Source organism: Lytechinus variegatus, chromosome 6, assembly GCF_018143015.1.
Source record: "Lytechinus variegatus isolate NC3 chromosome 6, Lvar_3.0, whole genome shotgun sequence".
In the NCBI taxonomy this organism is placed as follows: Eukaryota; Metazoa; Echinodermata; class Echinoidea; order Temnopleuroida; family Toxopneustidae; genus Lytechinus; species Lytechinus variegatus.
Genome location: NC_054745.1, coordinates 31,181,787 through 31,195,345, shown reverse-complemented (window position 1 = coordinate 31,195,345; position 13,559 = coordinate 31,181,787). Strand labels below are relative to the sequence as shown.

Sequence of the window (13,559 nt, the reverse complement as noted above, 5' to 3'; positions counted from 1 at the left end):
ATATATTTTATCATCTGACTTCACAATTAAATATCTTAAACATGGCAGAACTTGAACACTTTAAATCTGTTCATTATGTGGTGGCATTCACTAACTGTTGTGCACCACTGTATGCCAATATACATGTAGATGTGGGTAAAAATATTACATTCATTGCTTCACCTTAAATTTCGGATTTACAAAATTTTTGTAATTATTCTTTTAAATGAAAGGATATTATTAAAGATTTTGTTAATCCGTTAGGGATGTTATTGATAATGCCTTTATCTTCACAAGAGGCATAGGAAAATCTTTATTTTGATTGGAATTGTACATATGTGTAAAATGGCAACATTTGACAGGTTAGGGTACCAAAAAATGTCTCTTTTAATCATTACATGAGATAATTAAATATACTATTATATACAACCTCCTCAATTAAGAAGATTACATTTAAAAGTTATATATTCTTTTAAATGAATGGATAAAGATTTTGTAAAAAAAATTATAGTGAAATTCACAAGAGGAAAAATGTTCAAGTATCTTTCATTTCTATTCTCTTGAAGTAGAATATCTAATTCTTGCATGATAATCTTGCTGATTTTGCAATCTTTATGACAATTAACAGCAAGCCAACAAAATTCAGATTCACTCTGAGTATAAGTACATGTACATGTATATAGTTAAATCTAAAGAGATCAGTTTTAAAAAGAATACATAGTGATGAAAGAGAAAGAGGTAAACCAAGGATAATTATGATTTTGCAAAATGCTTTTATGTGAAAGTCTCACGATATCTTTTACGATTTTCACTCTCTTCAGACTAAAAATAATCACTATTAAATATGACCTATAAAAACATAGGAAGTATAATTATTACACATCAATAAATGTGTAATGGCAATAACTGGCTTTGTAACTGTAAAAGTGAAAGTTATTATGATAAAATATGGATAAATATAGCCCTTTAGAACCATATTAAGGATATTTCTCAAGTGGTTAAGCTTGATTACCTGTAGGTATGGGTGTAATGTGAAGCTAATAAAATCACTTTTCTCCATCCGGCAACTTTTTTTATTTTAGGTTTCACTGTACTTTATTTATAGGGTAATTACCCATCCCTTGAATTTTATGTTTTTAAGGGGGCAGGAAAATGAGGAAAATAAAGGCATGAGTTTGTCACAATTCCAATTAAGAATCAAATTGGAATTCCCTTCTTTTAACCTGTCTTTACTTCATACATGATGCACTGTCTCAAAGGCTTTCCAGTATGCTATGTTTTATGATCAAACTTTGAATGAATATGGTCAGTTCCCCATGTCTGTGCGGTCTCCCATGTCTGCGCACCCGCGTATCTGCGTGATTCTAGTAAAAGAAGATATGCAACGAGCACAAACCTTACACATAAAATGAGCATGATCGGTTAAGGGTTCGCATTGAGGTGAAAATTTTTTTTTGAGGTACTTTAATCAAATTTGCTTTTAAAATAATCTTTGATATCTCAGGTTTCAAAAAACTAAGTTTCATGAAGATTGATGATTCCGAAAGTACCGGAATAGTCCATTTTATTCATGGGGGTGCTGCTACCTCTCATCACGGACGGACATTTTTACTCAAGTTAAATTCACTCTAGTTTTATTGTTTTTAAAGTTACTCTAATTTGGTTTGGATGTTCTTGCACTCTGAACATTTCTCTATTATCAGACATAATATAGTAGAAAAAAAATATTGGGAACTAATTTTTTTTGGTAGGTGTTAACATTTCCATTTTGAAATTTCCGTCCGTGATGGAAAAAAAGATGAAAAGTTTTTTTATTCTTTATCAGAGTAGAAATAAAAAATAAAAAGGTTTAGAGGTATCTCTCTAAACACTGTACATTATTTTATTTGAACATGGCTAAAATCCATACATTTTATCCATATCATAAAGTCAGTCAAAAATGATCACGGACGGACATTAATTTGATCACGGACGGACAAAGTTAATTCACTCAAATTCATTTCACTCTAGTTTTATTGTTTTCAAAGTTACTCCAATTTTTTTAATGGTCTTGCACTCTGAACATTAATCTATCATCAAACATAAATTAGTAGGAAAAAAATATGGGAAGTAAACTTTCCTTGTAGATGTTAACATTTCCGTCCGTCCGTGATCAAATTAATGTCCGTCCGTGATCATTTTTATTAGGATAATGTCTATGGACTCAGCTTTTTATTCTTTATCAGAATAGAAACAGAAATAAAAGTGTGTAGAAGTATTTCACTGGACACTGTTCATCATTTTATTTGAACATAGCTAAAATCCATACATTTTATGCATTTAATAAATCAATGAAAAATGATCACAGACGGACATTAATTTCATCACGGACGGACGAGTGAAATACTTGTAGAGATTCATATATGCAAATGAGAAACTTTGCTGAGCAGATTATGAGTTTAATTTTAGCTTCTAATTGCAGTGAAAAATGGCTCTGAGAATTATTCAGAACTCAAATGGAATAAGCCTACAACTCTTCACAATACTTTGTGATATCTTTGTTTGGCCGTTATTGGGGCTATATTGTTGTCAGGAAAATTGTTAAGCATTATTGGAATGCAGATAGAGTTGAAAAGCTGCATGTACATGTATATGCCAAAAAAGCGGGAAACAAAGTATGGCAAGAACAAGTCCAAAGCTGTAGATTTCATCAATTCAAGCTTGCAGAAAGTGATGGAGAAGTAGAATGCAATGCATAATCTGATAAGCAGAAAAATCAATTTTCCATGTACAAACTTATGGATTCACAATGCTTCTAACAGAACATAGGTTTGTGAAAATTACATGAATACCTTTTTTCGAAGTCCATTTTGGAGCTAATTTTAAGCAAATCGCTTATCTGGTAAACTGTGAAAATGCATAAAGCTTGCAATGTAGTGTTTAGAAGTTAAGCTTTGGATTGGAATATCAATTTCAATTTTGGATTCAGTCAGGGCCTAAATACATGAGGGCTGTTGATGTTATGGGGTGTCTCCGCTTTGATATATGCAAAAGATGGATTTAAAGAGAGCCCCTGACAAGTGTTGATCCAACAAACAAGCATAAGGATCAGTGACCTGTTAATCTTTTAGATTTAGTTTTTGGACCTTAAAAAAACATCTTTGCTCTTGGAAAATTAATGCCTAAAATCATCATGATCATAAAAATACTTGTATCAACATGATCAATAATCAACTAGCTGTTGATTTTGAACCTACTTGTATTCTACACTTTAAAAAGACAATAGGGAAGGCGGGGTAAGTTGTGACACTTTTTGCATTTTGCACGTTAGAATTGATATGACTAGTAATATTGTAGAAATAAGTACCTTACCTTTAAATTTGATTCTTGGGAAATATTTTTCACCTATATATAACTTTCTACCCCCACGCTGAATGTCATTGTGACCTTTGAAAAAAAGGATGTCAAATTGCTCAACTTGACCCATCTGTGGGGTAAGTTGTGCCATCGCCTTGGGTAAGTTGAGCCACATAAACTATGTAAAAAATGTATGCGGGAAGAACCAGGATGTCAATTTTTCATTCAAAGTCTTTTCACTTGCTACATGTAATTCTCTATGAATACTAACATCTTCTGAAAGTAAAAGGACTGTCATGTGAATTTGCTCCTTTCTGCCTGCATATCAATGGCTTTTTACGTTTTTTATTTTTTTTTATTATACAGTTGTACATCACCTATTCTTTACGTTCGATTTTGACAAGAAATGTGTTAAGAGCAATCGTATGTCTAGATTATACTGTGCGTCTAGCATAGAAATCAAGTTGCTAAATCTTAAATCAAGTTGCAGCAACTTGATTGAAGTTGTAGCAACTTGATTGTGCAACTAATACTGTTTAATATTATTAAAATATGTACAAATCATCAAAACAATTGCATTTGTTTACCAAAAAAGTACTAAGAACTTTTTACAGAGTACTTCCATTGTATTTTAATTGTGTCCGTCCGTGATGTCCGTCCATGATGTCCGTCCGTGATGGAAAATATTTGCAATTCTCTCGGAAGTTTGATATCGGTTAAGAATTCAATATGCTGAACATAGAAGCTAACATACCCGAGTGTTAGGTGCATTAACAATAATTGGTCCATGTAAAGCTGTTTAGATAGAAACAATAAAAATGTACAAAAATTCTAAAAACCACATTTCTATCTTGTCCGTCCGTGATATGGCACATTTAGTGGATACCTGTGTTTGTAGGTAACCATGGCAACAAACTTTTTTAATCATTCAGCATACTATGTCCTACCCTTCACTATAAAACACAAAGGAACCTTGTTCATCTTATTCCTAATTTGTTACAAGCCTTCAAAACTTTCAAAATCTATCAAATGTCCGTCCGTGATGAACCGATCATGCTCAAATACATAGACAGGTATTCATAAAAAAATCTGACTCAAAATGGTGGAAAATGATGAATTCAGGGCATTTCATTTGACGGCCTCAAAATGCAGCCTTTGTCATCAAAATCCCAGAATCGTGTGCAAAGTGACTGAGTGCGCAGACATGGGGTACCATTTTTTTTTTCAATCTGAAAATGACTGCCTGAGGTTTTTTCAAGAAAATCCTATATTTTCTTTCATTTTTTTAATAAGAAATTTGGTACACTTACACTTAATAATATAAGGAACACTATTAACCAAAACATTTTGTGAAATAAGAAGAAATTCATGTTAAATCTTAACTCAAATTGTTAGGTGCACAGACTTGGGGCCCACCATCATAAAAGCTACACAATAAATCACCTATGCACTGTCTGATAAGAAACCTGTCTCAAACTGCCATAAATCATAGAGAATCAGTCATAAAACCCCAACATTATCTCACATAAAAACTTTCGAAACACGGTAAGAGGTGCTTTTGAGCCGACCGGATTACTAAAACATCTGTTTTGTACATTTTAGAGAACTAGTTTAAGGCCTCTTATAACTGCTAATTATTTTTCTACATTCATACCGATCAGAGTAGGACTTTTTTCTTTGTCTTTTTTTGGAGGGGTCTCAAAGTTGCACAGAGCACTATCTGGGTCCAGTTTCACAAAGACTTCTTAAAATAACAAGTGCACAATTTCTATAACAAATTTACTATCAGCCAAGCAGATTAAAGGATTTCAGAAGCTTTTAACTGTTATTGTAAACTTATTATCATAACAAGTTTTATGAAACAGATCCCTGTTCTGATTAGTTCAGATAGGGAGTATGATTCAAAACAGCCCAAGTGCCCTGTAATACAGTACATGTAGGTAGGAAGGTAAATTGCCAATAATAATAACAATATTCCGCATTTATATAGCGCTTTAACAATATCTCTAAAGCGCTTTACAGATATGTTATTACCCCGGTCATCGGATCCTTGCAAGCCCACATATAATGTGTGCAACTTCCCTGGGGAGCATTCCAACAAGAGTTCCAAGACTCAATCACTCGGCATACTGCATAGTCTTTCGAATTCTTCCTGGTACCCAGTTAACACCATGGTGGAGAGTGGCAAATTGTGGATTGACGCCTTGCCAAAGGACACACGACCCTCTGATTACAAGTCGAGAGTCAGAACCGCTACACCACTGCGCTTCGATTCGTCCATTCACCACATGGTCTACATTTAGTCTAGTGCCATCCTGTCCATCAACATTTTGTCCAAAAACCATTTGGTCCAATCACAACTTTATCAATAACAAGTTGGTCTGACACCCATTTTCATTTCATTTATTTTGCACAATTAACACTTACATGTAGTTCAATTAGACCAAATGGTATATGGACTAAATGGCTATTGGACCAACTGGTTATTAGACGGAATGGCATTAGACTTTAATGAAAGTAGACCATGTGGTGAGTGGACGAACTGATGAAAGACCAAATGATAGTAGACGAGGTGGCAATTGGACAAATTGGCATTAGACGATTTGGAAATAAAGTAATCACTGGGTAGGGAAGTACTTCAAATCTTGCTTTCACACCGCGAGAATACCGTGACATTGGGGGAAATACATGTACATCAAAAGTAAACATAATTTATGCAAGTGCCTTCTTTTTACAACAGTTCACATACATGCACTTCTTACAAGGTCAAGTACTATTCAACAAGTATTTCCTTTTGAGAATATCACAAGCAATTTGCTTTCGCACTGCCAAAACGACGCACATTCGGTGATTGGAGTGGATCAGAAAATTCTTGGTATTCTCAGTTTTTATTCTCATTTTTTTAAGACTGAAAACCTGCACTTGCGCTTTATGAGGTGAATAATCAAATTTCATCGACTGTAGATAGAGGGAAAACAAGTGGAATGCCTCTGGCCGTCTCACCTGCATCACGCAGTTCAATATAGCAGCAGTGCTGAATTTGAATACTACTCTAACTCGCACAAGATGTTCAGTGATACATGGTTACTCTTATGTCCACTTTTTATGAACTAGACCAATAAACTTACAGAGATATGATGGTTATTCAACAGATACACCCAATTCGGCCAAAGTTCATTGACCTTTGACCTTGGTCATGTGACCTGAAATGCGCACAGGATGTTCAGTGATACTTGATTACTCTAATGTCCAAGTTTAACGAACTAGACCAATAAACTTTCAAAGTTATGATGGTAATTCAACAGATACCCCCGATTCGGCCAAAGTTCATTGACCCTAAATGAACTTTGACCTTGATCACGTGACCTGAAACTCGAACAGGATGTTCAGTGATACTTGATTACTCTTATGTACAAGTTTCATGAATCAGATCCATAAACTTTCAAAGTTATGATGGTAATTCAACAGATACACCCAATTCGGCCATAGTTCATTGACCTTTGACCTTGGTCATGTGACCTGAAATGCGCACAGGATGTTCAGTGATACTTGATTACTCTAATGTCCAAGTTTAACGAACTAGACCAATAAACTTTCAAAGTTATGATGGTAATTCAACAGACACCCCCGATTCGGCCAAAGTTCATTGACCCTAAATGACCTTTGACCTTGATCACGTGACCTGAAACTCGAACAGGATGTTCAGTGATACTTGAATACTCTTATGTACAAGTTTCATGAATCAGATCCATAAACTTTCAAAGTTATGATGGTAATTCAACAGATACACCCAATTCGGCCATAGTTCATTGACCTTTGACCTTGGTCATGTGACCTGAAACGCGCACAGGATGTTCAGTGATACTTGATTACTCTAATGTCCAAGTTTAACGAACTAGACCAATAAACTTTCAAAGTTATGATGGTAATTCAACAGATACCCCCGATTCGGCCAAAGTTCATTGACCTAAATGACCTTTGACCTTAATCATGAGACCTGAAACTTGCACAAAATTTTCAGTGATGCTTGATTACTATTATGTCCAAGTTTCATGAATCAGATCCATAAACTTTCAAAGTTATGATGGGAATTCAACAGATATCCCCAATTCGGCCAAAGTTCATTGACCCTAAATGACCTTTGACCTTGGTCATGTGACGTGAAACTCATGCAGGATGTTCAGTGATACTTGATTAACCTTATGTCCAAGTTTCATGAACTAGGTCCATATATTTTCTAAGTTATGATGACATTTCAAAAACTTAACCTCAGGTTAAGATTTCGATGTTGAATCCTCCAACATGGTCTAAGCTCATTGACCCTAAATGACCTTTGACCTTGGTCATGTGACATGAAACTCTAATAGGATGTTCAGTAATACTTGATTAACCTTATGGCCAAGTTTTATTAACTAGGTCCATATACTTTCTAAGTTATGACGTCATTTCAAAAACTTAACCTCAGGTTACGATTTGATGTTGACGCCGCCGCCGCCGGAAAAGCGGCGCCTATAGTCTCACTTTGCTTCGCAGGTGAGACAATAAAATGGAACACGTATGTAAATCAACAATCATTTTGGGAGAAGATGCATCCCGACATCACAATAATTCGGTCACAGTATTCATCATGGTGTGAAAAAAATATTGGAAAAGGCAACAGTTCCGTTCACATAAAAAGGACAAAATCACTGCATTCCCTCACCTGTTACTTGTTTGTCTGGGAGTGGTGGAACAATGATAAGTGTGAACTTCTCCGCTAGCCTCTCGTACAGCCAGTCAAAATGTTTATATCTCCGCTCACCCGAATGCCAGTATTCTAACAAGGAAGACAAATAAATTAATAACCATAACCCAAGAGTCCTTTTAAGTAATCAAGGGGTGTTGCAAGAAAATTATTCGCAATAAATTGCAAATATACAAATGATAGAGCAATGAATAACTGAAGATAATCAGTTTACAGTTGTCTATACAAGTGATCATATGTGATTAATTACAGGGGCAGATCCAGGATTTTTCGAGAAAGGGGGACACATTTTCTCGAGGAAAAATTTGACAAGCAACAAAATAATTTTAAAAAATAAATAAATAAAAGGTCTTCACTTTTAAATTTCAAAGGGGGGCACACTTCTGTTTTAACGAAATCCGCCAGTGTTAATTGCAAGACTTAGAATTGATTAAGGGAGCATCAATCTACTTGCAATATTGATTGAAAGGCCTTACCCCAAATGCATATCATTCAAGCATATATGCCTCAACTATTTTGAGCAAATACGTGAAAATGTTACATGTTTCTTCTTTTGCATCCAATAATAGGTTGACCACTCACAAGGCCCTCATGCCGTCTTGCTTCAACAACTCAAAGCTGATAATGATGTTGCGTTGAATGTTGTGCAGTTGGAAATGTAATCTCAATCCTTTTTTTCGCCTCTCCCCCCTTGATCTGTTTGCCCATCTACATGTATGTCTATCTCTCTCTATCTTTCATATCTATTTCTCAATCACTTTATTAAATGTCCAGTCCACCCTAACCTATAATCTAGGTGGAGGCTGCAGTTATTGTAACAAATGCGCTTCGCAGCCACAAATGCGTAGTCTCGCCAGATCAGACGTATTGCTTACGTTAAGCATAACAGCAAAGACAATAACTGCAGCCTCCGCCTAGATAATAGGCTAAGTCCACCCCAGAAAAATGTCGATTTAAATACTAGAGAAAAATCAAACTAGCTAAAAATTTCATCAAAATCGCATATGAAATAAGAAAGTTATGGCACTTTAAAGTTTTGCTTATTTTTCACAAAACAGTGATATGCACAACTCAGTGACATGCAAATGAAGGATTCAGTGATGTCCATCACTCTTCTTTTGTATTTTATTGTTTGAATTATACAATATTTCATTTTTTTACAGATTTGACAATAAGGACCAACTTGACTCAACCAAATGGTATCAAACAATGCCAATTCCACATGTTCAGAGAGGAACTAATCGTTATTTCACTTGACAATGAGGAAAAAGTTAGAATAAACAATAAAAAAGAAGAAAAATAGAGAGTGGATGACGTCATCAGTCTCCTCATAAGCAAACCGATCAGGATGTCCATATGAATGCTTTGTGAAATTAATCGAAACTTTGAAATGTCATAACTTTCTTATCTTACATCCAATTTTGATGAAATTTTCAGTGGTACGCTAGATGGATTTTTTCTCTTTCTATTCAAATCAACATTTTGTTGCGGTGGACTTGTCGTTTAAGGTGACTTACTGATGGTGTAACTTGGTAGGTGATAAAGCTTTCCAATCCTTTCAGTTTACTTTCTATCTTAAGATTCTTAATCTCACGTGTGTATTTATCCCCCACTTTGCACCCTTCCCCCCTCCCTTGCTCAGCCCCATCTCTATATTTCTCTCTCCCTCTCTATCTATAATATCTCTCTATCAATCACTCTATTTTAAGACAACTTACTGATGGTGTAACTTGGTAGGCGATGAAGCTTTTCATTCCCTTCAGTTTGCTTTCTTTCTTGGGGTTCTTAATCTCGCATGTGTATTTATCCACCGTCTCTTCCCACCTTGGACCATCCTCTGCTTCCTATCGGCAGAAAAGAAATAAAAATCAAACAAAAAATATACAAATGACTATTTTTAAAAATGTATAATAACGTACAAAAGGGCAGAAGAGCACAAATAATTCAATGCTCAGACAAATGTCGGGTCATGTGGTCCAATGGTTTATAGCACTGGACTCGCAATCGCAAGGCTGTGAGTTCGAATCCCCACTCTGCCATTGTCTCCACTTTGATAAAAAGGCCCAAGAGTAATATCTGTCGTCTCTAGGGTCAGCCACTATGATTGATTAACCTAGGCCTTAAAGATTTGCAAGGTAATCGGTTGATAATATACCAGCTTCACGATTACCAGCAAAACGCTGTCCTGCCGAGTTCCTACCGGAGTCACCACACACAGAAACAGGAATGACCATTAAAACCATTTATACAGTTATGATGAAAATTAAAAAGCTTTCCTTTATTTATAATAATAAAGCTCAGGTACATAATGTGGAATATTATAACCATTCTCAAAACTGTACTGTAATAATTTTTAAATATGTCATAAACTCATGCTGTGAGAGAATTATATTCTTAAATCTGATGACATCGGTAGAATTTACAAAGAAAGTGCAAAACAAAACAAAATAAGGAGGGTAAGAATTGAATGCAAAATCAGGCCAGCACAATTAACCAATACATTTAGAATGTTTAAAAAGTTTTAAGACAGGATTATAAATCAAAAGAAGTTTGGCAAAATGGCTTCTTCAATATCAATCATTAATTCAATAATTTGATTTTAAATCATTTCATCAAAGCTAATAATGTTTACATATTATTCAATAATTATAGGAGGCGCGATAGCTCAGTCGGTAGAGCGGAGTATTCATATTCTGGGGACCCGGGTTCGATTCCCACTTGGACGCTAGTGCCCTTTGGTATTAGGCATTAATCCTCAGTACCAGGTCCTTCGGAGAGGACCTTAAGCCGTCAGTCCTCTGGTTGCTTGCTTACAAGCATCCATACTTTCTTAGCAATCAGGCAAAATATCACCACCAATCAATCAATAATTTGAGGCCAATTGTCATCTATTTCTTTTCCACGTTTTTATGCTCCTTCACTCATATCACTTCACCATCATCAGTATTCTTTTCTGTTTTACCTCCTTTTCATTTCTATCAGTTCATCAATACATACAGCTTTCTGAGGGAGTGGGTTGTATGAATAAAAGAATGGATGTTTTTCAAATTATCTGTATGGTATAATATCCATTAATAACAAAAACAAGCATTCTATCAATTAAATTTACTTACAATAATTCTGATATTTCCATCTGGCGATGCTCCTTTCTTCGATGCTGCTCCCAATAAATATGCCTCTCCCCCCGTCTTCGCAAATACTGAGAAACGACTATTATAGAAAAAAAAGATATATAAGGATAAACAAATTAATTTACCATAACCACCAAAACAAGTCATTCAATGGATGTTGTTCTGATCTGTAACAAAACACAACACAGTCTGACTGACTACCGTGCTTCCAACCTTTCAGCCGATCAATCAAAATTCCCTGATTTTCCCTCATTTGAGACATTTTCCCTGATCTGAGGTACTCTTCATCAAATTCCCTGATTTTTTTTTCTGACTGAAAGAGTAAAATAAATTTCCGATTTCCCTGATGGGCTGGGAACCCTGAACACAACGCACCTTTCCACCATAAGCTTGATAGCAGCAGTTGTCTTATGCACGCTATCCACACACTTTGATGGCAACTTCTCCTCAATCATTGCGAGCTGTCTTTGAAACATCTTTCCCCGTCAGGTTCGGACAAAGCTCAATAATCCTGGAAGCAACAATCAACCCAAGAAGATCTACAGAGAGTGACGCTCAACTCCACAGCTCAGTGTCTCATACAGAGAGTAACTAGTGGACCAGTACTTATTTGAAGAATATCACTTAAGTCTACATCCAAACTGTATCAAAAAAGCACCCATGCAGGAAAATTCTGGCTTGTATCTGCAGATTAATCTCAGAGTCCACAACAAAAGTCTAACCCAGTTCTCTGTTTTACCAGGTACATGTATGAAGTACATGTATGATGGTTCTTCGCTACTATCCAATGTGCCCGTATGTTTCACTTCTACCAATTCAATGCAATGATTAGCCTTGATTGAAGTGGTGTTGTTCAAAGAAACTGAGTGCGATTCATTTTTGTTACGGGAAATTGCCAAAGGCATAAAATGTGAACAAACTAACATCAGAAATGCATTTCAGAGAATCACCAACTTCTCAAAGTTTGTATTGAAGAAACTCTGATAAAGTGCCTGTGTTGAACTGACCAACATAGTACAGCCCTGATGGCGAAGTATGCAGCAAATCTGGATGTAATAAAAGCTACAGACATTGAGGTATCCTGGAAAAGCAGAAGAATAAAAGAAAGTTGCTTGAATGGAGAAATGCTTGAGGATATTCCCAAAGGCTATCGGATATTGAGGCCCGCAACAATAGTGGTTCCAACTTCAGCACATCAAAGACACTCAAAGGTATTTCTCGTCTCAATCCTCTATTGCACAAAGCAGGAAGAGTACAGTGAATACATGCAGGTTGTCATAAACCAAGCCAAGATAAATAAAAACAAATAGAAGATGGAGTATGCAGGAAGCGCAATCATCTGTTCAAGTAGGCTATGCTCAGCTTCATAACCAAATGTTTATTTTATTCAAACTAATCTGCTCTAGCCAAAGGAAACAAGATCTCATATTTTCCCATCAGGAAGCAATATGCTACTGTTGAAAGAAGCTATCAGGAATTGGTGCAGTTTTCAGGTCATTGATATCAAGAACATTCCACTTGATCTGACAAAACACTCTTCTCTTCCCTCTCCTAAACTGTCCCAAAAATAATGACTTTAAGAAGCTCACTGATAACTTGACAAAGAAGAATTTCAACAACTTCTCAGAGTGTACACAATTGAAATATCGCGTAGACTCTGGATTTCTAAATGCCCAATGAAAACTTCCCTCTAATTGGCTCCTGATGTGCACAGTCTGACCATTTTGGCCAATCAGGTTTCTTGCTATAGAACTCACTTTAAAATAAAGTTCCACACCTTAAAGTACAGAAGCATCCTTTACCAAGTCACAAACCCTGAGAAACAAACTACAAGCATACAAATTAAGAAAACAGAACTACTGCTACATTATACCGATATCAAATTGAGGGAGGAACAAGACATTCTAAATTTGGACAAAAATGAGCCTTTCCCAAACAACCTGTGCCACCAGATACATAAAGGTACATAAAGAACTATTTCCAGGGAAACTTCACGTCTGGTAATACTGTAAGACGTTTGCTAGTGTCAGTGTATGAGCTGAGTCATACAGGATTAGCAATCAAATATGGGTGGAGAAGCAGAGAAGAGAAGACGATATGCTCTATATGTGGGACCAAGGGAAGGAAAGAGGAATGGGGAGGGGGCACTACACATACATATTACTAATTCTAAAAGAAGATTGACATTTGACAGTGGAGTTTCCTACGATATAGATTACTTGTAGGAAAATAGCGATGTCAAGTTATACACTCTAATCAAGGTGTATAGAAAGTAGTGAAATATTATAACTCTTGATCATTGTGAAAAGTAGGTGGTTCGCCAGCAGCCAGCAGCCCCCCCCCCCCCCCCCCGATTCTATTTTCGAATC

The 13,559-nt window shown here is 35.8% G+C and overlaps 1 protein-coding gene across 1 annotated transcript in view; it reads right to left on the bottom strand.

The window, feature by feature from the left end:
- Positions 1-13,559, bottom strand: part of LOC121417362 (sorting nexin-33-like) — a 50,561-nt gene that overhangs the window by 14,740 nt on the left and 22,262 nt on the right. The window contains 4 exon segments of the mRNA XM_041611046.1: positions 8,018-8,113; positions 8,116-8,131; positions 9,778-9,903; positions 11,173-11,269. Coding sequence (XP_041466980.1) covers positions 8,018-8,113; positions 8,116-8,131; positions 9,778-9,903; positions 11,173-11,269 — 335 coding nt within the window.